The following is a 21312-nucleotide window of genomic DNA, read 5'->3' as shown; positions in this document are numbered from 1 at the left end:
ACCGTGTAATTAATAAAACGTTGCTGATTATAATAGATATAATTAATCCAATCCACATTTTTGTTAGTCGTACAATGGAAACAAAAAAACGATTCTAATCCTGCAGCTACCTGATTTCTAGCTTTAAACTCAGTAGGCACACCTCTTGGCACTCCAATATAATCTATGTAAATTCCACTATCAAAAGATCCAACAGGAGCAGCTCGTCTCTGTCTGTCTGGTACAACCGTCTCATTAGTCAAAGGCCTAATCAATGTTTTACTAACCAACATCACCGTAGCACACACTCCCACCCATCCTTTTGGTAACTGTGATCTAATTTTATCCCCATAATATCAAAATTCATCTGCTATATCGCGTCCTGGATGTACCAATGGGCTAGAAGGTGGTGGAGTATGATGTTTTCCCTCACTATCTACAATAACAGAGGCCCAAAAACTATGACAAAGATGTAGAGTACCATTAATATCTCTAAACTGCATTGCCGCACAGTCTGTATTTACTACCCAAGTATGTCCACAAATACCAACCTTTAATTCCCCTTCACTAAAGTTTCCCACAAATACTGGTTTAATAATATCTGAACTTTTCTCAAAACATTCAAACTTCTGTCCCGAAACTGTAACAAAATTAATCAGAACATCTTCCGTCCCCTCATTCTCAATTGGTCCAGTAAGCATAGGATGCACCGCTGCACACCCATATTTGGAGGCAAATGAATACCACTCACTAGAACTCTGGTAATGATAACAGTTAGTGGGACAGATTGGACAATTCTTGTACAGGACCATACGACCACTATCAACACATCTTGTTGGTATTTCAATGATTCCTGAAATAAATCGATGGTAATTAAAATCATAACAGCTAGTTGAATTAAATGGTGCTGGCATAATCAATGGAACAACCCTAAGTGGCTGGCAATACACACATGGTGGGTGTTCTTCACCTAAAATTTGTTTTACAGAATATGTTGCTAACTTATACCAGGAATTAAACTTCAATTTCACCTACAACTTCTCTTTCATGTCTTTTCAACATCTGGAACGTAGCAGGTGAATCAGTTGAATCGATTGGATCTATCGTCATAGTATCATTAGAATTATTCATACTTTTTTCCAAATACAAAAGTGGAAATACAATAAGAAATGCCATTCCCAAGACAAAACCCATTGTAACCCGTATACCACAAAGTCCAGGTTGTCGGAACGGGTCCCATGGTTGTGCATCCGTAGTGACCATCTTCTGTCGGCTGTAGGCAAACTTCTTTCAGGCAGTGTAGTCTAGTCGAACCAATTGCAAACGACGATCAAATTCCTTACAGCAACCTTCAAAGAACTGCACTCTACGCACAGACTCTGAGCTTTCCTAGGTACTACGCGGAACGCGTATCCTCTGCTTCCGCCTCCAGACAAGGTGCACGCTTACAATGGCTAGTGTGTATCCATGTTGCTCTCCCCCTTAACCGCCGAATTAGTCGTCAGGAGAATCTGATATGGCCCCGTCCACCTCGGGTTTTCCAGGACTTGAGTTTCAGCTCCTTCACCACGATCCAGTCCCCTGGTATTAAATCATGCAGCGGTCCAGTCACTGGATGAGGAATAGCCTCCTTCACCTGTCTGTGGATATCACATAAAGCAGAGGACAAGGTTGCACAGTAATTAAGAGTTACATACTCACATTGGTCAGTCGAAGGCAACTGACCTCTCGTTGGCCCAATTCCTGTATTCGGCGGCCTGCCGAACAGGATTTCAAACGGACTCAATCCATATTTGGGTCTAACTCTAGCCCTCATCTGCAATAACACGATTGGGAGAGCCTTCGTCCATGCCAATCCAGTGTCCTTACAAAATGTCATCAACTTATTTTTCTCGCTCAACTGCACCTCCGCTCTCTGGATGATAAGCACAATGTTGTCTCAAATCAATATCAAAATAACTGCCTAGCTTACAAATAGCATCATTAACAAAGTGTGACCCATTATCACTACTTATTCTCGAAGGAATACCCCATCTAGGTATTATCTCAGTTATCAAAGTTTCACAACAGTACTTGAATCAGCCTTTGAGCTTGGAAAAACTTCAACCCACTTAGAAAACATATCAACAATCATTAAGCAATATTTCTTCCCCTCACTAGGATTTAGTTCAATAAAATCCATCTGTAAGTACTCAAATGGCTTTTCTGGACTTGGCTGTCAAGACTGTCGTGTTTGAATTCCTCTGCCTATGTTACTCGTAACACAAATGAGACACTTCTGACAAAATGACTTTGCATACGTTGCAAATCCTCTTGTATGCCAAAATTGACGCATGTTTGATGTCATACCACCTTTAGAGGCATGATCTTTCCCATGTGTCAACTGAGCAAAATATCTAAACAGATGTTTAGGTAAACATGGTTTGAGCACCCGACCTTCATCTGGACCATACCAAACGCCATTTCTATTCACACATCCTTCCTTTTTCCAGAGCCTTTTCCTGTGGTTTGGCCCAAGTTTGAATGTCCTGCAAACTTAAAGTCGTCAAGTTAGGGTTATCTGGACATGGCAACTGAATCTCCTCATCGCTCACATCCTGCAAACATAGACCAACATTAAAATGAACACAGGTCAACATATCATTGCAGACAGGTAACTTAGAAGCTGCCCTCGCTGCAGCGTCCGCTCTAACATTACCCTGTGAAACATAATCCGTATTGTTAGTGTGAGCTTCACATTTACATACTGCAATCTGTTTAGGCAATTGTAATGCATCTAACAAATCTGACATATACTGGTAATGTGCTACTGGCTTTCCGGATGATGTAAGAAACTTCCTATGCTTACATATCATTTCAAAGTCATGTTTAACACCAAAGGCATATCGACTGTCAGTAAATATGTTAACTGTCTTTCCCTCAGCTAACTTGCATGCCTCAGTCAACGCAATTATTTCGGCCACTTGCGCAGAAAAAATCGCTGGCAGGGAATATGATTTTACAGTGGCATGCGAAGTGACAACTGCATATCCCACTAGATTTTTCCCAGTATCAGAATTCCTGATGCCGAACCGTCAACAAAATATTCACATTCAGCGTTTGGAATAGGAATGTCTCGTAAATCCATTCTCGGTGAACAAACTTCATTAACTGTGACCACACAGTCATGTTGTTCACCATCTCCCTCAATTGGCAAAAGAGTAGCTGGATTAAGCACATTACAACGTTTAACCGTAATGTTTGGCATATCCAACAAACACGTATTATACCTCAGCCATCTTGCAGCTGACAAATGGCAGGTCTTTTGTTCCAACAACAACATAGCCACAGCATGTGGAACCCTTAGAGTCAAATCAGCATATCCAACATACTCGCGTGAAGCGTGCACAGCTTTCTCTGCTGCTGCCACGGCCCTCAGACAAATAGGCAACTCTGCTGCTACAGGATCCAATTTTGCCGAAAAGTATGCCACAGGTCTCAATTTACCACCATGGTTTTGTAATAAAACTGAAACCATAAATCCATTCTTCACATCAACCATCTGTGTGAAAGGTTTCTCTTGATCAGGTAACCCCAAAGTAGGGCTAGTTTGCAATGCTAATTTCAATTCCCTGAAGGCCTTCTCTGCCTCAGGAGTCCACGTGACTTTGTCATGCACGCTCAGGCCCACAGCATGAGCCATAGCACTCAACGGAGCTTCAAGAACAGAATAGTTAATAATAAACGTTCTGCAATAAGACGTCATTCCCAAAAACTTTTCATCTGCTTAACAGTATTAGATTTAAGAATCGATTGTACAGCAGCAATCCTCTTTGGAGAGTGTTTTTCCCTCTTTTGTCAATTCGTGACCCAAGAAGATCACCTTTTCTCGCACAAACTGCAGTTTTGAAGCGTTAGCTTTGTGGCCACATTTTTCCAAATGACGCAACAATTTTACGGTGTCCTTTTCACATTGCTCTTTAGTTGGACTCGCCAATAAAATATCATCAACATATTGTAATATCACTGTACCTTCTGTAAGTTTCAACAAATCAAGATCAGTTTTCAACGCCTCGTGAAAATAAGTGGGACTGTCCACGAAGCCTTGTGGCATTCGAGTCCAAGTATAAGTGTTACCGTTAAAAGAAAACGCAAACAGCCTTTCCTGAACAGGCACACTGAAAAATGCATTGCTCAAGTCTACAACACTAAACCAACCACAATTATCTGGAACTTGATTCAAAATTGTGTAAGGGTTTGCAACATTTGATGCTCTTGGAAAAACGAAAAAAAAAACGAGTAAATGAAAAAACATTTACTTCTTTAACAAACCTCCATTCAGTAGGCTGCCCCTCATCTCAAATTTCCTTTACAGGAAATATTGGCGTTTGAACTGTAGAACCCCTACATGGTATTATTACCCCTGCTTTTAAAAGCGACTCAAAGACTGGCGTTATGCCATCAATTGCTTCCTGTTTCAAAGGATATTGGTGCACGCGAGGCCTAAAATCTGATTTAGGCATTATCACAATAGGTTCCATGCTTTTGATTAAACCCACATCATATTTACCCTGAGCCTAGAGAGTTTTCGGTATTTCTCGTAATGCAGGTATAGAAGTAACATTCAGGTTCAACATGCGCAAACTGAAACGTTTTCTCCTCTAACATAACAGACCTTTCTGTCTGTACCACTGAACACGAAACCTTTTTGTACACTTTTAACACTGGGTTGTAGGTCACGCAAGAATCCTGTGTTTGTGGCCTAAACTGCTGTCCCTCACATTGCTTCACCCATAAACCCAAATCTGACCATGCATCATGTCTGTCCTTAACAAGAGCGACATGAGGAAATGAATCAACTTCGCAATATGGGAAACTTGTCTGGATATCTTTTCCAAAACGAGAGTATGGCAACTTACAGTTTGTTTTAACGTTCGACAAAGAAACAGAAACAGCACATCTGTTTTCAGACCAAAACATGTTTTTCAACGTAAATTTTTCTTTCAAATGAACTTGTCTAAACCATTTGTTCTCATAAACCACATCTCTGCCCACACTGGTATGAGCTACCACGTGTAGATTTGTCACATCATAACGATCCACATCTGCCAAAACGACACGCATGCGCGCTTCGTCAACAAGTACAGAATTCATTGAACACACAGCCAATAAATTCAACTTCCAATTGTAAACATATTCTGGTGTACCCACGCCATATTTCACAAATGAATGGTTTAACATATTCAATTCAACCAAATTTTTCCTTTACAAAGTAATCCCTTCCGGCGTAGAAATCAAACAAATACCGAGTTTGCACATCAAATCTCGTCCTAACAAATTCATCGGACAACAAGTGGAAAATATAAAAGAATGTTTCACAATCCCTTCTACAGAATCATTACAAGTCAATGGCACTCTAAACCATTCTTTAGTCAAAGTGCCTGAAGCCGCAATTGACTCAGTACTTCTTCCACTCAATTTTGGTGAAACGGAAAACTATTTTCCGTTAAAACAGATACAGTAGCTCCTGAATCAAACAAAAATGATATCATTTGTCCTTGTACCAACAATGTTATAACCGGTAAACATCTAAAATGTTCTGTATTTAACATAAGTTACGTCACCAGTTTGAAGTTCTCCATCTGTCTCCGTCCGCGACTCACTCTCCTCTCGGCGGCCCACACGTAGTCAATTCCCAAACGTCTCCTGACCATTGTCCGCCTCCGGGCAATTTGAACTCCAGTGTCCCATCTGACCACAGACAAAGCAGGTATTCAAAGCCACCATTGGCTTCCCATTGTTGGAAAATCGTTGAGGTACTTGACTTCCCTGGTTCCCTCTGCCACGGCCTCCTCGACCACGACCTCTCGTTTGGTTCTGGTTTTGGAACATGGTGATGGTAGCCTTTTCCAGGTCTTGATTGCGTTTCTCAATTTTCACCTTTTTCGCATCTCTCAAACGTTTTTCTGCGTGATTTGCATGTGCGACAATCACATTCAGCTTAGCACTGTCACAAGTCACACACAAATCCTTAACTTTCTCAGAGATTTCTGCATCCATTCCGTTCAAGAAACAGTTCCTCAAATGGGCCTCCCACACAGTGACCTCAGGTTGGTTGATATCAGCCGGTACCTCTATTCCTGAGTGAGCATTGTGTAGCTCTGTTAACCGTGCTGGGTACTCATGACAAATGTCTCCATCTTTCTGTCTACATCCATTGATTTTCGTCATCTCCAATCTCAAAGGAAAAGCGGCACGGACCCGATCGCACACGCCAGTTATTGCTAAACAGTACGCATTATTGTCATTATGGTTCCAATCTGGATTTGAACGTTTCAAGTCAATATCTGGCCAACCAACATTAATCCGAGAAAACTGTGGCCCAATTTTTGTCATTAAAAGACGTCTCAACTCGTGAGTAGTTGGTTTAAAGTATCTGCAGAAGGTTAACAATTCAACACCCATTCTATTTCAGCCCACTTCCCCAGGCAACGGCAAATGAACCATTGCTTCTTTGATTTCAGATAAAGTCCATGGTCTTTGAACAAGTACAGTGTCTCTGTTAGCTCCGGGTGCCTCATAGCTAGCACTAAGTCCAGAACAGTTTCAACATTCCCCACAAAAGCCCTCCCCTTTTTTTTCCAGATCTCGTGTGGTAGGGAGACTGTCCACCATCTTTTGTTGGTTCTTCTTTGTCCGGAACGGAAGGATAAAATCGTTGATATCCTGGTGGGCTACCCATAGGTGTGCTACCTGTAGCCTCAGGTCCTATCTCTGAAATCGACGTTGGCGTCACTGGCGGCCGCAATTGGTGTCGCCGTTGCAGTTTCTGCTGGAGGGTCTTGAGGTGTAGAATTTGCTGTTGCACATCTGGTTGAAGAAGCGCATTATCACCCAATAGATCCTGGTCTGCCGGCTGTTGAGGTGGTGGTGGTGGCGGAGCTGGATCTGCTTGCGCTGGAGGTGCTCGCGGTGGGCCAACCAAGAGGTCTGAGTTGCGAACCTTGAAACATTGAGAAATAGGTGAATTTGTCCCTAACCTACTCTGTTCTCGTAATAAACCTTCTTGATTCCATTCACCGAAAGCTTTCCAATCTGGCTTAAATCTGTTCCGTTTTGACAGACAATCTTTAGTTTTCTTCCTCTTTCTGGGTAAGATTGAATTTCAATTTCCTAAGTTGTATAAGAGAAAATGACCCTTCCTCCGGAAACCCACAGTCATCTATCCAATTTTAAATTTGCGATATACTACTGTTGCCATAATTTAGTTTCATGTAATTAATATTCGGACAGGATAAAACTGCCCCCAGACCATCATAATTCTTGCTTGAACCACAACCCATGTTTTACTTCTTGAAAATAAAACAAACACAAAAGTAAAATCAAGTAATTATCTCTTTTTTTTTTTACTTATTTACCAATATTACGACTTTTCAATGCAATTATACCCCTACTAAATACTTTCGTAAATTACAAATAATCAAACTAAAATTTTACAAATATCAACTTTTTTTAATATTTGTCATTTGTATATAGGTGTTGGATTTAACACTTTTAGTTACTCTTACTTCTTTTAATCTAAAAAAAAACACAACTTTCAATGAAACAAAAATAAACATGAACACCCGTGTCAAAACTCAAACCTTTATTCTGAAAATCCCTCAGGATACTTCCTAACTTTTTTCTTTTCCTCCAAATTCAAGGACTCAAACCCTCAGCTGGTTACCTCACTAGTATACTTTTACTCTCGGGACTTAGAATCACATTTAGGCCACGTTAATAAATAAGAACTGTTATGACCACCAAAAGCCAATACAACTTCTCAAACTATCACAAACCCAACATATTCTAATCCTAGGGTCTCCAAGAAACACATAACATGATATCACATGTGAATTTATCTCCCTCTATGTGTGTCCGTCAACACACTGCCTCTATGTATGTCCGTCGACACACTCTGCAGATCTTTTCTTACGACTCTCACGTAAAAGACAGGTTCATCAACCTTGCCTTATTAATTTCGTACAACTTCACACGTACAGGACACAGTTCCTCTGACCACTGCCCAATTATTAACTTAACCAAATTATTGACAATAGCCTATAACCATATTTAGACAATTCAATATCACACAGTGACCAAAAAATAATATCTCAGCGGTTCTTTTGGATCCCGCGTCAGCAACAACGCAATCAGCCAAGCTCCCCCAAAACGGCCCCGCTGTCTCCTGTCAATTTTGGATAGAGGTTTAGGCGGCTTTACCGGACTAATCAGGTCACCGTCGGAGGGAGACTGTCCGAAGTACGCTGACCAGACGAGGATCCTCATACTGGCCACCAAATGTTATGGGAGAATTCAAGTGTCACTGTGTAGATCTGAATAGTCAAGGGATGTGGTTTCAATACAATTTATTTAGATCATACAATTACATATGATTAAACTAAGCTTTGCTGATCAGTCATTACGAAGGGTGCGCTAGTCACAAATCGTTCGCAAGAGTGATAAAAGACTATGAGGAAAGGTCTTCCTTATATGAACAGAGAACAGATGTTAACTTGCTGACCACTCTCCCCAATCTTAGTGCCCCAGGAAACTGTTGATTAGATCAGTCCCAAATACCTTAGCTGACCATCTGTCTAAACACAACCTCAGTCTCTTAAAAAAGACACTCTTAGTATCTATGTCAAAAAATGCCATCACAGGCCTATGTTTGTTTATTATAAGTTGTCACTGTTAGGATGACTATAGGCTACTGTATTTAACTCCATTTTGGGGGGCTTATGACCTCTGAAATAACGGCGTTGTTGCCTATGGCCGAACACCACCCGTGGTATATTCCTCAACAACCCCACTCGCACTCGTACTATATTGCTTTATTATGCATTGATTTGTGTAGGCCTACAGTATACTGTGCGTGAGAGGTTCTAATGAATGCTGAATGTGAGCCTAATGGCCTACATTTTGTTTGCACATTATGGGCTATGATGACTAAACACATTTATTAGGCTAATATGTGCTGTTCACAATAGAGGTTGCCATTGGTTACTTTTTATTGTTATATTTTATTGCACTGCAAAATATTAATGACTGGGCCCCCCAATCAGTTTCCGCCCCCCCGGAGACACAACCCCTGCTCCGCCCCTGGTTGAACGGTTTTAATAGCTAAAGATTTGAAGGCGCTGAAGGGTGTCACGGAAGAAATAGAAGAAGTTAAATAAAGATTCAAAGAACAATACTTGGAATGCTGAAGCAGTATTCCAACAATAAACCCGTTTGTGCTCTTTTTTTCCCCCCCTTGCCCAATAAGAATCGATAAGAGAATCAATAAGGAATCAAATTGATAAGGAATCGGAATTGTTAAAATCTTATCTCATATACGTCCTAGGCAACATGGTCGCTCAAAAAGGGGAGGGTTGTCACCCCAACCCCTGTAGCACCCCACCATCCCCAAGAACCTGGCCAACTCCGTCTTGGTGGTCGGAGAAAGATTTACATTTATGCATTCAGCAGACGCTTTTATCCAAAGCGACTTCCAAGAGAGAGCTTTACAAAAGAGCATATAGGTCACTGATCACAACAACGAGAAAGTACCAAACATTGCAAGCAGCCAAAACAAGAAGCATACATTGTGAAAACTAAACAAGTGCCAAAAGGGAAGACCCATAAGAGCATGCAGTTATACAAGTACAAATAAAAACAACATGAACCCCAAAAAGTGCAAGGCTGTACCTGCAGAAGAACAATCAACAGTAAAATATTTCACAGTGAGTACAAGAGTTCAAGAGTTAACTTGCATTTAGTCATTTAGCAGACGAAACTTTGTTAACTAACCTACAAGAGCAACAAGTCTCTCAATAAGAGTCATTGTGATCCTGGAGGAAACTAACATCAGGTCCAGCCAAGCTTTCCTAAGTGCCGTTGTACTCCCGGAACAAGTGTGTCTTGAACATTTTCTTGAAGGTGGGGAGACAGTCAGTGTCCCTGATGGAGGTGGGGAGCTGGTTCCACCACTGGGGGGCCAGGCAGGAGAAGAGCTTGTTTTGGGACCGGGCGGTCTTGAGCGGTGGGACCACCAGGCGGTTGTCTGAAGAAGACCGTAGGTGACGGGTGGGGGTGTAAGGTTGCAGGAGAGACTTGATGTAGTCGGGTGCAGTCCCGTTCACTGCTCGGAAGGTCAGTACCAGGGTTTTGAATCTGATACGGGGGTTGATGGGTAGCCAGTGGAGAGAGATGAGGAGCGGGGTAACATGGGAGCGTCTTGGTAGATTGTAGACCAGGCAGGCCGCTGCGTTCTGAATCCTCTGAAGAGGGCGGGTTGCACATGCTGGGAGACCAGCGAGCAGCGAGTTGCAGCAGTCCAACTTGGAGAGGACCAGTGCTTGGACTAGCAGCTGGGTGGAGTGCTCAGACAGGTATCTCCTGAACTTCCGGATGTTGTAGAAGAGGAGGGGTCCAAGACGGAGCCCTGTGGGACACCAGTGGAGAGCTGGGGGGGTCTGACAGTTTGCCTCCCCGGGAGACCTGGTAGGATCTTCCCGACAGGTAGGATGATATCCACTGGAGTGCAGTGCCAGTAATGCCTATCTCAGAAAGTCTGTAGAGCAGGATCTGGTGGTTAATCGTATCAAACGCTGCAGAAAGGTCCAGCAGAATGATGACGGATGACCTTGAAGCCGCTCTGGCAGACTGGAGGGCAGTGGTGACTGAGAGGGGGGCAGTCTCTGTGGAGTGGCCGGTATTGAAGCCCGATTGGTTTGGGTCAAGCAGGTTGTTCTGAAAGAGAAAGTTAGACAGTTGGTTAGATACAGCACGTTTAATTGTTTTAGAAAAAGAAGGGTAACAGTGATACCGGTCTGTAGTTCTGGAGGACGGCAGGGTTAAGGGAGGGTTTTTTGAGTAGAGGGGCAACTCTGGCCTGATTGAAGGCAGAGGGGAAGGTGCCGGAGGTAAGAGAGGAGTTTAGGACATGGAAAAGAAAAGTTATGATGGAGGGGGAGATGGTTTGAAAGAGAGGGGAGGAGACAGGATCAAGGGGACAGGAGGTAGGGCGATGAGAGAGAATTAGGTCAGAGAGCTCTGCCTCGGACAGGGGAGATAAAGAGTTTAGACATTTAGTTGGGTCAGTCGTGGAGGGTGAGAGGGTAGGAAAGGTGGGTTTAAGGAACCGACTGTTAATGTCTGCGACTTTTTTCTCAAAGAAGGAGTAGAAGTCGTCTGCTGTCAGGGTGGAGGGAGGGGGTTCGGGAGGTGGGTTAAGAAGGGTGGAGAAGGTAGAAAAAAGCTTGTGGGGGTTTGAAGCAGATTTAATTTTGTTCAGAAAGTAGAGGGTTTTAGCACCAGTTATGTGAGAAGAGAAAGATTTAAGGAGGGAGTGATACTTATCAAGGTCCAGACAGTTTTTGGACTTGCGCCATCTCCTCAGCTGCCCGAAGGGTGGACCGTTCTTCACGAATAACATCCGTAAGCCACGGGCAGGAGGGAGAAGATCGCGCAGGCCTGGTTGACAGGGAACAGAGAGAGTCAAGTGATGCAGTTAAAGTGGTTAACAAGCCCATACGGAAAGAAAATATATTTATCTTTATATGATTTGAAATACATTTTAATTTATTGTAATAGATTATTTTCCATTACATTGACCAATTTATAATGTATGGGAATGTATACATGGGATAATATATTGATGATAAATATATTACTAATATATTATAAACCATAATATATATTCATGTAATATATTGCAATATATTGCAGAATACAGCAATGATTGCCGTTTTCCATATATTGCAATATATGGAACATTAATATATAATATATGTGGTTATATATCCCAAAATATATGCAATTTATATCCCGCTTTATATGGGAAAATGTATGGGTAATATGTAAAGATATAGTGTCTATATATGTATGCTTCATATATGGTAGAATTTATTTGAAATATATGTACAATTATATGGAAAGATACATTGTACAATGCATGTGTATATAAATGAGAACATGCCCATACAATGTACAGACATATATGGTGATATTTACATTTAGTCCTTTAGCAGACGATCTCCTTAATATGTGAAAATATGACTGAATTTGAGCTGTTTAAGCTTGGACCAAATGTGACTATGATTGCCATAGGAGAAACGTCTTGTTTTATTATTCAGTAACTGAACACTGCAAAGTTTAGATCTTGGAATGGCTCAATTGGATGAGAGGTTGTGCTGGTAATCGAAGGGTTCCAGGTTCAACTCTAGACATAGGCATTTTTTTTTTTTACAAAACAGTTTTTGGTTTTCTGGGTAATCCCGGTGTAACTATCTATTATGTCAATTTTACAATATTTTGACATTTTGAAGGAGGAATTCACCATTGCTGCTTGCAGCTATATTTTTTTACATATAATTCAAATATATTCTACCATATATTAAACATACATGTGACACTATATCTTTACATATATTACCAATACATTTTCCCATATAAATCGGAATACATTATGGTGGTTTTTATAGATATAAAATTGCATATATTTTGGGATAATTATATAAATTATATATTCATGTTGAATATGTTGCAATATATGGAAAACGGCAATCATTGCTGTATTCTGCAATATTTTGCAATATATTACATGAATATATATTATAGTTTATAATATATTAGTCATATATTTATCATCAATTTATTATCCCATGTATTTCCGTACAATATAAATATTACATCCCATATATGAACATATATTGCCTTATATATCACATGATATTTTCCAATATACTGCATTATATTTTCCTTCCGTAAGGGAGGGGTCGGTGGCAGTGTTAGTGGTGTGGGACGAGAACTCGTCAATGGGAGGGAGGGAGGATGTTACAATAGAGGAGAAATGGGAGGGAGATAGGGAGCGGAGGTTGCGCCGGAAAGTTACAAGGGGAGGGGAGGTAGGAGCGCGGAACGCCCGTATCAGATTCAAGACCCTGGTACTGACCTTCCGAGCAGTGAACCGGACTGCACCCGTCTACATCAAGTCTCTCCTGCAACCTTACACCCCCACCCGTCACCTACGGTCTTCTTCAGACAACCGCCTGGTGGTCCCACCGCTCAAGACTGCCCGGTCCCAACACAAGCTCTTCTCCTGCCTGGCCCCCCAATGGTGGAACCAGCTCCCCACCTCCATCAGGGACACTGACTGTCTCCCCACCTTCAAGAAAAGGCTCAAGACGCACTTGTTCCGGGAGTACAACGGCACTTAAGAATGCTTGGCTGGACTTGTTAGTTTCCTCCAGGATCACAATGACTCTTATTGAGTGACTTGTTGCTCTTTTAGGTTAGATATAACAAAGTTAAGTCTTGTACTCGCTGTGAAATATTTTACTGTTGATTGTTCTTCTACAGGTACAGTCCTGCACTTTTGTGGTTCATGTTGTTTAACTTTTGTAACATTTGTAACTTGTATAACTGCATGCTCTTATGGGTCTTCCCTTTGGCACTTGTTAAGCTTTTCACAATGTATGCTTCATGTTTTGGCTACTTGCAATGTTTGGGACTATCTCGTTGTTATGATCAGTGACCTATACTCTTTTGTAAGCTCTCTCTTGGAAGTCGCTTTGGATAAAAGCGTCTGCTAAATGCATAAATGTAAATGTAATGTAGGAGGAGTTGGAAGGAGAGAGACAGAGAATTGGATAAAGTAGTGATCAGAAGTGTGCAGTGGGGTTACAGAGGTTAAGTCAGTGATACAGTTACGTGTCAGGACGAGGTCTAGCCGTTTGCCTGCCTTGTGGGTCGCCGGTGTGCTCAGCAGCGTCAGGTCAAAGGAAGTCAGGAGAGACAAGAAGTCGACGGCCTGCGTTCCTTGGAGGTGGATGTTGAAGTCCCCAAGGACTATCAGGGGGGTTCCATCATCTGGGAGGACGCTGAGGAGCATGTCCAGCTCCTCCACAAAGTCGGATAGCGGTCCTGGTGGGCGATAAAGAACAATTAAGCATGCTTTGATAGGATCAGTGAGCATAACATAATGATGTTCAAATAATTTGGCAGTAACAGGGCGTGGTGTGGATGTGTATTTCATATGTGGGGAAAGAAGCAACCCTGTCCCACCACCCCGCCCGGTTGAGCGGGTGAGTGAGTGAAGGAGTGGTTGACGGAGAGAGCAGCTGGAGTTGCAGTGTTCTCTGGGCGGATCCATGTTTCTGTCAGCGCAAGGGCATGAAGAGAAGCATGAGATGCAAACGCCGGGATGAAGTCTGCCTTGTTCACAGCAGACTGGCAGTTCCAGAGCCCTAAAGAAAGCGAGGGCAGGTAGAGAAGATCTGGATAGGTAGTGAAGGTTAGAAGTTGACCGTATATACTTTGTGACATATCTACGTCTACGGGTAGTGTAATGAACAGGAATGCTAAGGAAACACATGCTAGCAATGAAAATGTTCTAGGTAGAATATAATATAATATATAATGTTCGACCGAGTCTTCATGCACCGAGGCTGCCAGGCGAGGCTGCCTTTGCAGTGCCAGCCGCCTTAAATATGCAAGGCGCAGCTGACAATGACCCTAATTATGTAAACAAAGCCAGGGTCTCAAGCGGCGGTGATCACCCTAACAGTCGATCTCTAGCTAGCTACTTAACGGCCTGGATAGCTGCTGTCTCTCAGCTCTTCTCAGACACAAGATTTAGCAAAAACACAATACTAAAAGTTAAAGTCACTTACTTAGTCAGGAGACAGTCACGATGCACATTCAGTAAAACACTATTCGCTTATGTTAATCACATAAGCCCTATTTGAGCATGTTTTCCACTGCTGTCTCCCTACTGTCTGGGCTGTATGCGTTCCGTGTATATCAGACCTGCAAATTTGCCGCTTTTCGGCGACAATCGCCGTTTTCTTGGTCAATTGGGTCATTTACGTGAATCGTGTAGAACCGGAGAGTTTTTGGGGGGAGGGGGGGGGGGGGTAGGCTGCCCTTCTTCTGCATGCCATGCAGGCTTAGAATTGCAAAACATTATTGGATAATTCTTATAATTTACATTTCTCTGGGCCAATTGGAATCTTAGCACTTTTTCTCTTGGCCAACAGAATCTTAGCACTTGCGTCAGAATCTTTGAGCACACAGCGTCAACTGTTACCTGCACTGGCCAGCTTGCACTGAGGATAGCCTACCGAAGTTGAGTTAGCCAATGTTGTTAGCGATGCTAGCTAACGTTAGTTTGCTAGCTAGCTGTATATAACATTTCACTGGGTCTTGCAGCTGTGTGTTTAGCAAGTCACAGTTTTTCCAAGCCCTGATAGTTTAACTGAGACGACGCAGTAAATACGACGTGCATATATGTGCTAGCCTGGATAGAACTAGCACTCTATGGGATAGACTGTTGTACAGTACTAGTACCTTAAGTACTATCTATCGTGGTGTACTGGCAGCATCATACATTTAAGCAATTCAAGACTTGCAGGTGCAGTAAGTAATGTCACATTAACTAATGTATTTAAACTCAAGTTTGTGTGGTGCATCGCTGTCTTCAATGCCACAGGCTAAACTTTATGTCAAAAGAAACGTTTTTCATTTCTGGCACATTCAGTGAAGTTTGGCTAGCAACATCAGCTAGGCTAGCTGGCTCGTAGCTTCTTGCAGCTTCTCCATGCAGGGCTCTAGACTGAGACCAAAGGGTCGGCTTTTTTTTTTACTGACAATGATTGCTTCCAGCAAACTTCTTTTGAATCAGCCATTTCCCCCTAAATAAATATCAAGCTTATTTACGTGTTTGGCTGCATATTTTCAGTTAGCAGATGGTACTGTTTGAATCGCAATTCCATCTGAAAAAAAACTGCTGGTGACAACGTTGTTAAAATAACTAGTTTCAAAGGGGGTTTGGCTTGTTTCATAATAAACTGACCCATCTGCAACAGCCTCACGCCCTACAATTTCCCCCATAAATTGTACCATCTCTAGTTCCTCTTTCAAGTAATAAGCCCCTGTGTTCAAGTGTTGAGCATTAAATTAGCTGCATGGTCTGTAGAGATCTTGAGACGAAGCTTCAATAGCGTACATAACAGAAAGTGTTTCATTCTGTAGAAATTGTGTAAATGTTTTATGTAGTTAGATGGTCTGAGGAGAATGAGTGGAGTTGGTGAAGCGTCCTGGTGAGTTGCAGTCATTTGCCATAGTTCTAGTACTAATGTGAGGCTAGTCTCCATAGATATTTATAATATGTCTATGGATATCTATGCCTAGTCTCCTCCACGTCTCCCCAACATGACGTCATCACCAAATTGCGCTAATATGCTAATGCTAACACCAAAAACGACAAAAACTGGTCTTTAACACCATTTGGAGATTTTTTTAATATGTGTTAAGATATACATATCCTGAGTGCTTCATGTACCCATTTATCAACAGTGATGTTTAACCTGCAATATGGCCTTTAAGTCACGCTCAGAAATGTGTCATTTGCATATTAAAATCACACAAAAAAATCGAGCCGGGGGCACGCCCCCCCCCCCCCCCCCCCCCCCCCCCCCCCGCGACACTTTCACCTTTTTTACTCTGAGGAGTTTGAAGGTCTGGTATATATTCTGCTTAGTGGGGGGCCTCGCTGTATGACCTCACGAAGACACAAGCTTCTATGTACACAGAAAATCTGCCCAACACCTACCCCACCAACAGGGAAAGACGCCTGCGCAGAAAGGGCAGTAAATAACCGCACAGCAGCGATGGTGTCAGCCCTGCTAGCCCTACCACCGACAACAGTCGCGGCCAAAGCAGAAGGCGTAACCTGTCAAGGGGCCGATGAAAGCTCTCCCCGCGCCCTACGAACAGGGCATTCATTCTTCCAATGACCTGCCTCGAAGCAAAAATGACAAACCCGGCTCGACCCACAGCTGTCACCCGCATAGAACCTGTTCTGGCGATAACCCAAAGGGATTTCCTGGGAACCCCAATTACCTTGGGTACGCTCAAAACGACAGCGGTGAGTAAGAACATACTCATCATCTGCTACGGCAGCTTCACCGGCAGTGCGCACTCGCCGCTCAGACAGTATTCCGTGACAAAAAAACAGCTAAGAGAGAAAAACTAGCGGATCCCCCTATAGAGAAAACGCTGCCTGTACCTACGTATGTGGGGTTTACAGCTCCAACAACCGCTCCTCCTTGCATGACCAGGAGACACGCACGCCCAACTCACTGTGACAAAACAGACAAACCCGTCTGTTCAACAAACAATGATCCCGGACAAGCCCCCATGTTACATCTGGCTCAAGGATGTAATCAACGAAGGGAGACCTAGGCATAACTAGACCGGTAAAAAATATTTAATTGACAACCATGTTGACTACAAAGTCACAACTTTCTCAAGCAGGTGGTCAGCTCAGGTCGCAATACCACACTCATCCCTGGAGCAGGTACTTGAAGCCTCCAGACACACCGGCCCCAATGTGTTCAATGTTTTATTAAATGTAAAAACATACTATGAACCGGTAACGCATATTTTGCTTAGGCTATACGCTTGTGATTGTAGCCTCGACGTCACCTTAGTTTTAATCATATTCGACATGATACTAAGTAAATATCAATTGGTGCTTATTTCAATTTGTAGTAGCAGTTTTCCCCCAACAGAATGTTTTTCATCAAAAGATGATGATGATGATGATGATGATGATGATGATGATGATGATGATGATGATGATGATGATTAAGATGACGAAGAGACATTGACTGCTGCCGCAGAAATGGATGCAAAGAATTATGTAGCTACTGGTAGTTTTTTTCAACATCTACTTTTATTTACAGGCTTGTACGGAATTGTCAGTTACACTGACATTGTGAGAATAATTAATGTTAAAAAAACGATTTGCACATTCTGATCCTGTTGAACAGACCATGGATGCTGTATACAGTGAGATGTTCATTTAATGGCAAGTGAATTTTGCATGTGGAACTGTGAAATGTAGCTAATGTAATCTTATGTATACCCAGTTACAAGTAAATGAGTTGTACAAATTGCACCTTGTGAAGAAAGTGCCAAAAACTGACCAAGAGATGGTGTAGGCCTACTTAAGGTAGAAAAAAAAAAAGATTTACTGCAACACCAGTTACGGGAGGATGCATGGTCACAGGTGATGTTAATTGTAGGAACAATAACCTACATTAATATTAATTGTTGAATTTGCTGAATTTTCTATTTTGACCAAGAGATGTTGTACATGGGGCAGAAGAATAAAGGCTGATCTTGTAAGGCTATCTACCTGCCCCCACCTCTCATATGGTAAAATATGGAGTTACTGGATGGAGTCTCAACTTGATGGCTCTCACATCTTTGTAACTTACTGTAGCATTGCTAGACATGTTGATAAGTAAGGGTCAAGATTCTGGTGTGATTGTAGTTGTTCTTGAATTGTGAAGCATTGTTCTGTGGATTCTTGATCTCCTGAGACCTTCTCCTCAGCTCTGGCTTGGCCTAGGCCTACGCCTTCTTCCTCACCTCATGCTTTCTATCTCTGGTTTACAGTAATCATGGTAGAGTAGGCATAAGAGTTAACTTAATTGATTGCATTCATTTGCAATATGATAAAATGATTATATTATTTAACCTTCATTTGACCATTCTTGCTCTGATTTAACCCAAAGAGTCAAATAACTGTAATTCCATTGGTATTGGCATTATTTGGTTAATGTTAATACACTGTTCTGTTTCCCATCTTCCTTCAAACCATAGGGGAATTAGTTTCGGTTGTTTGGCCAATATATCGACCCCCAACAATTTTGAAATAGATTTGCTGAAATAACAGTTACAGGACGGTAGCCTACATCATGTAAATTGTAGGAATCATATGAATCATGTAAATTGTAGGAACAATAGCCGATAGAAATAGGCTACTCATTGTTGGATTTCTATTTGTAGGCAATAAAGAAGACCAAATATAATTTCAATTAGTTTTCTTTATTTCAGTGGCAAAAGGTATTTGGTCAATTCTGAGTGCAAATCCACGGCGAGTAACACTATCAATGAAAACCCAAGGGTTGAGAATGTTGCTAAAATAAATTACAGATTGTGACAGAAAACGGTGATGTTAACTTAGGTATTTATTAGGGAATTAAAGTACATCAAACCGCAGTCTTAAAATCGTCTCCCGGCGTATAACTAAGCGAATTACATTTTGTTCGAGATTGCTCGGCTGAACCAGGAAATGATATGCCTTGTCTGCCAACGCTATCGGGCTAAGAACTTGGGGGCGGATCGGTTGAAACCAGAGTTTGGCATGGATAACCTGCTAGCGAGCAGGTTAGTTTCAAGGAGTAAGTTACCATGGAAACTTACCAAAAGGTTTCGTTAGCTCTCTTTCTGGAACGTGGAACTCGGAGTATGCCTCTTTTCAGGGTTAAACAACTCAAAGTTTTCATTAAACCCGCTACTTGGAATACCCCCCAGGGCGCCAGCCCTCATAGATTGGAACATGAAATCTGTTCCAGGGAAGAGAAACTCTAAATAAAAATGCCCTGTTCTCTATGAATATGCATTTTTCTCATCGAATCATGCACCTGAACTGTTTATACCATATTGAAGAGAAGAACTAGCGCTTTCTAATTACATAAATACATGTGAATGTATAAATGTTTGACAAATGTTAACTTGAATTTACAAATAAAGTTATGTAATACAGACATAAACAGACAGTTCAGGTTTTCTTGTAATAGTTACGTACACATAAACATACAAACATACACACAATACATACAACTTCACTTTAGCAGCTTTGGGTGTCTAATGCTAATGTTGTGTTACAAGAGCCTAAAATGACATAGCACAAAATATAGGCCAGTACGTTATAATTACAGTCGGTAAAAGCAGTTTCTAAGGCGGCGTAAAGAGGCTTTCTTACGTACCCCCCTCTCTCAAAGTAAGGACCCTCAAATATAGTCGGGAAGGTTTCACTTTATTTTCAACAAAGGGGTCATTTGTCAAAAACATGTCTCGGTACTTTCAGCTGAAGTAACGCAAATTTTACAGACATTTCTGTTTCAATCTAGGTTTCTTTGTATTTATGGAAATGTTCTGATCTTCAGATCTATCTGGTTTTCTCCCAGGGGGACCTGCCCAACGGACGCACTAAGTTCCATGTCCTCTTCCTCATGTTTGTGGCACTCATGTTCTTCGTCAGTCTTATGTTCCTATTTGGTTACCACTGCTGGCTGGTGGCCAAGAACAGGTCCACTCTGGGTAAGAGTTCAATCGGATCCCCCTTTTTTCCAGTGGGAGGTGTTGAATGTTAACAGGGATTCTGGAGGGGTTCGATAGTGAATTTGAGGCTTTCTATATTATCCTATAAAATGTTACAACTGAATCCAATAACTCCCTCTCTTTCTTTATCACTGTCTATACCCCTTATTCCCTCAGAGGCCTTTTCTGAACCAGTCTTTGTAACTGGTCCAGACAGGAACGGCTTCAACGTAGGCCTGAAGAGGAACTTGGAGCAAGTGTTTGGAGAAGACAAGAGGCTGTGGTTCATCCCTGTTTGTACCAGGTGAGGCAAGAGGCTCTGGTTTATACTGTACCTGTCTGTACCAGGTAAGATGTTGTGGTGTTGTGCTGTGGTTTGTAGCTATCTGTACCAGGTTTCCAATGCTCCCTTCGTACAGATTATGTGCATGTTAACTTAATATTTTGGAGGTTTTGCATGCATCTACAACAGTAGATGTAAGGAGGGAGAAAAACAGATGGACGGAAGAATGTATGAATGAATGAGTACATTTATTCATTTAGCAGACACTTTTATCCAAAGCGACTTACAAGAAAGATAATAGAATAACAGCCTAACTTCCTGGCCCTTACGTTTTAGCCAAGGAAACGGACATTATTTCCCCCTCAAGAGCCAAAGTGAGTCCAGGAACCCCTTACTGGCAAATGAGGAGGGCTGGGAGGAGGAAGAGGACGGGTCAGAGGAAGGCTGCCTGGGTGAGTGTGAAACAGGCCAGTGGAAGGCTGACTGGAATGTTTCTGTTAATAAATGACTTTTTTTAGGTATTGTTTTCTGCTGAGATATGCTGAACATACACTATAACCTCACTGTGTTCATAATATATAGAATAACAATTGTCAAAAAAATCTTTGACATCATCTTGTTTCAGATCTGGACCCTTCGGTTACTATAGAGATGGAAGAGTAAGAGATGGATGAGGTAGATTGAACATTCCTATTGCCTGAAACTGTGCTGTCATCCGGATAATTTAAGTAATTTTGCAGTGATTTTTTTTCCGGTCTCTCTATAGAAAACTGGGACACTTTGTAGAGCTCTGAGGACTATGGGACTGCACATGTAGAGCTGTATTGTGGTTTACACATTCACAATCCTGTGAAGCCTTCAAAAACTCTGAA

The 21312-nt window shown here is 41.9% G+C and overlaps 1 protein-coding gene across 2 annotated transcripts in view; it reads left to right on the top strand.

The window, feature by feature from the left end:
- The window catches only part of zdhhc15b (zinc finger DHHC-type palmitoyltransferase 15b), a 75946-nt gene extending 54634 nt beyond the window's left edge, over positions 1-21312 (top strand). The window contains exons 8-12 of one of the 2 annotated variants that reach the window (XM_047017757.1): positions 20025-20157; positions 20335-20461; positions 20777-20892; positions 21066-21115; positions 21207-21312. In XM_047017757.1, coding sequence (XP_046873713.1) covers positions 20025-20157; positions 20335-20461; positions 20777-20892; positions 21066-21103 — 414 coding nt within the window. In that variant the 3' untranslated portion in view covers positions 21104-21115; positions 21207-21312. Of the gene's footprint in view, positions 1-20024; positions 20158-20334; positions 20462-20776; positions 20893-21065 lie in introns of both variants that reach the window. The other variant, XM_047017756.1, reaches the window with a different exon arrangement.

This window comes from Hypomesus transpacificus, unplaced genomic scaffold (assembly GCF_021917145.1).
Source record: "Hypomesus transpacificus isolate Combined female unplaced genomic scaffold, fHypTra1 scaffold_64, whole genome shotgun sequence".
NCBI classification, from domain to species: Eukaryota; Metazoa; Chordata; class Actinopteri; order Osmeriformes; family Osmeridae; genus Hypomesus; species Hypomesus transpacificus.
Note: the sequence above shows the minus strand (reverse complement) of the source record. Positions and strands in the feature narration are given on the sequence as shown.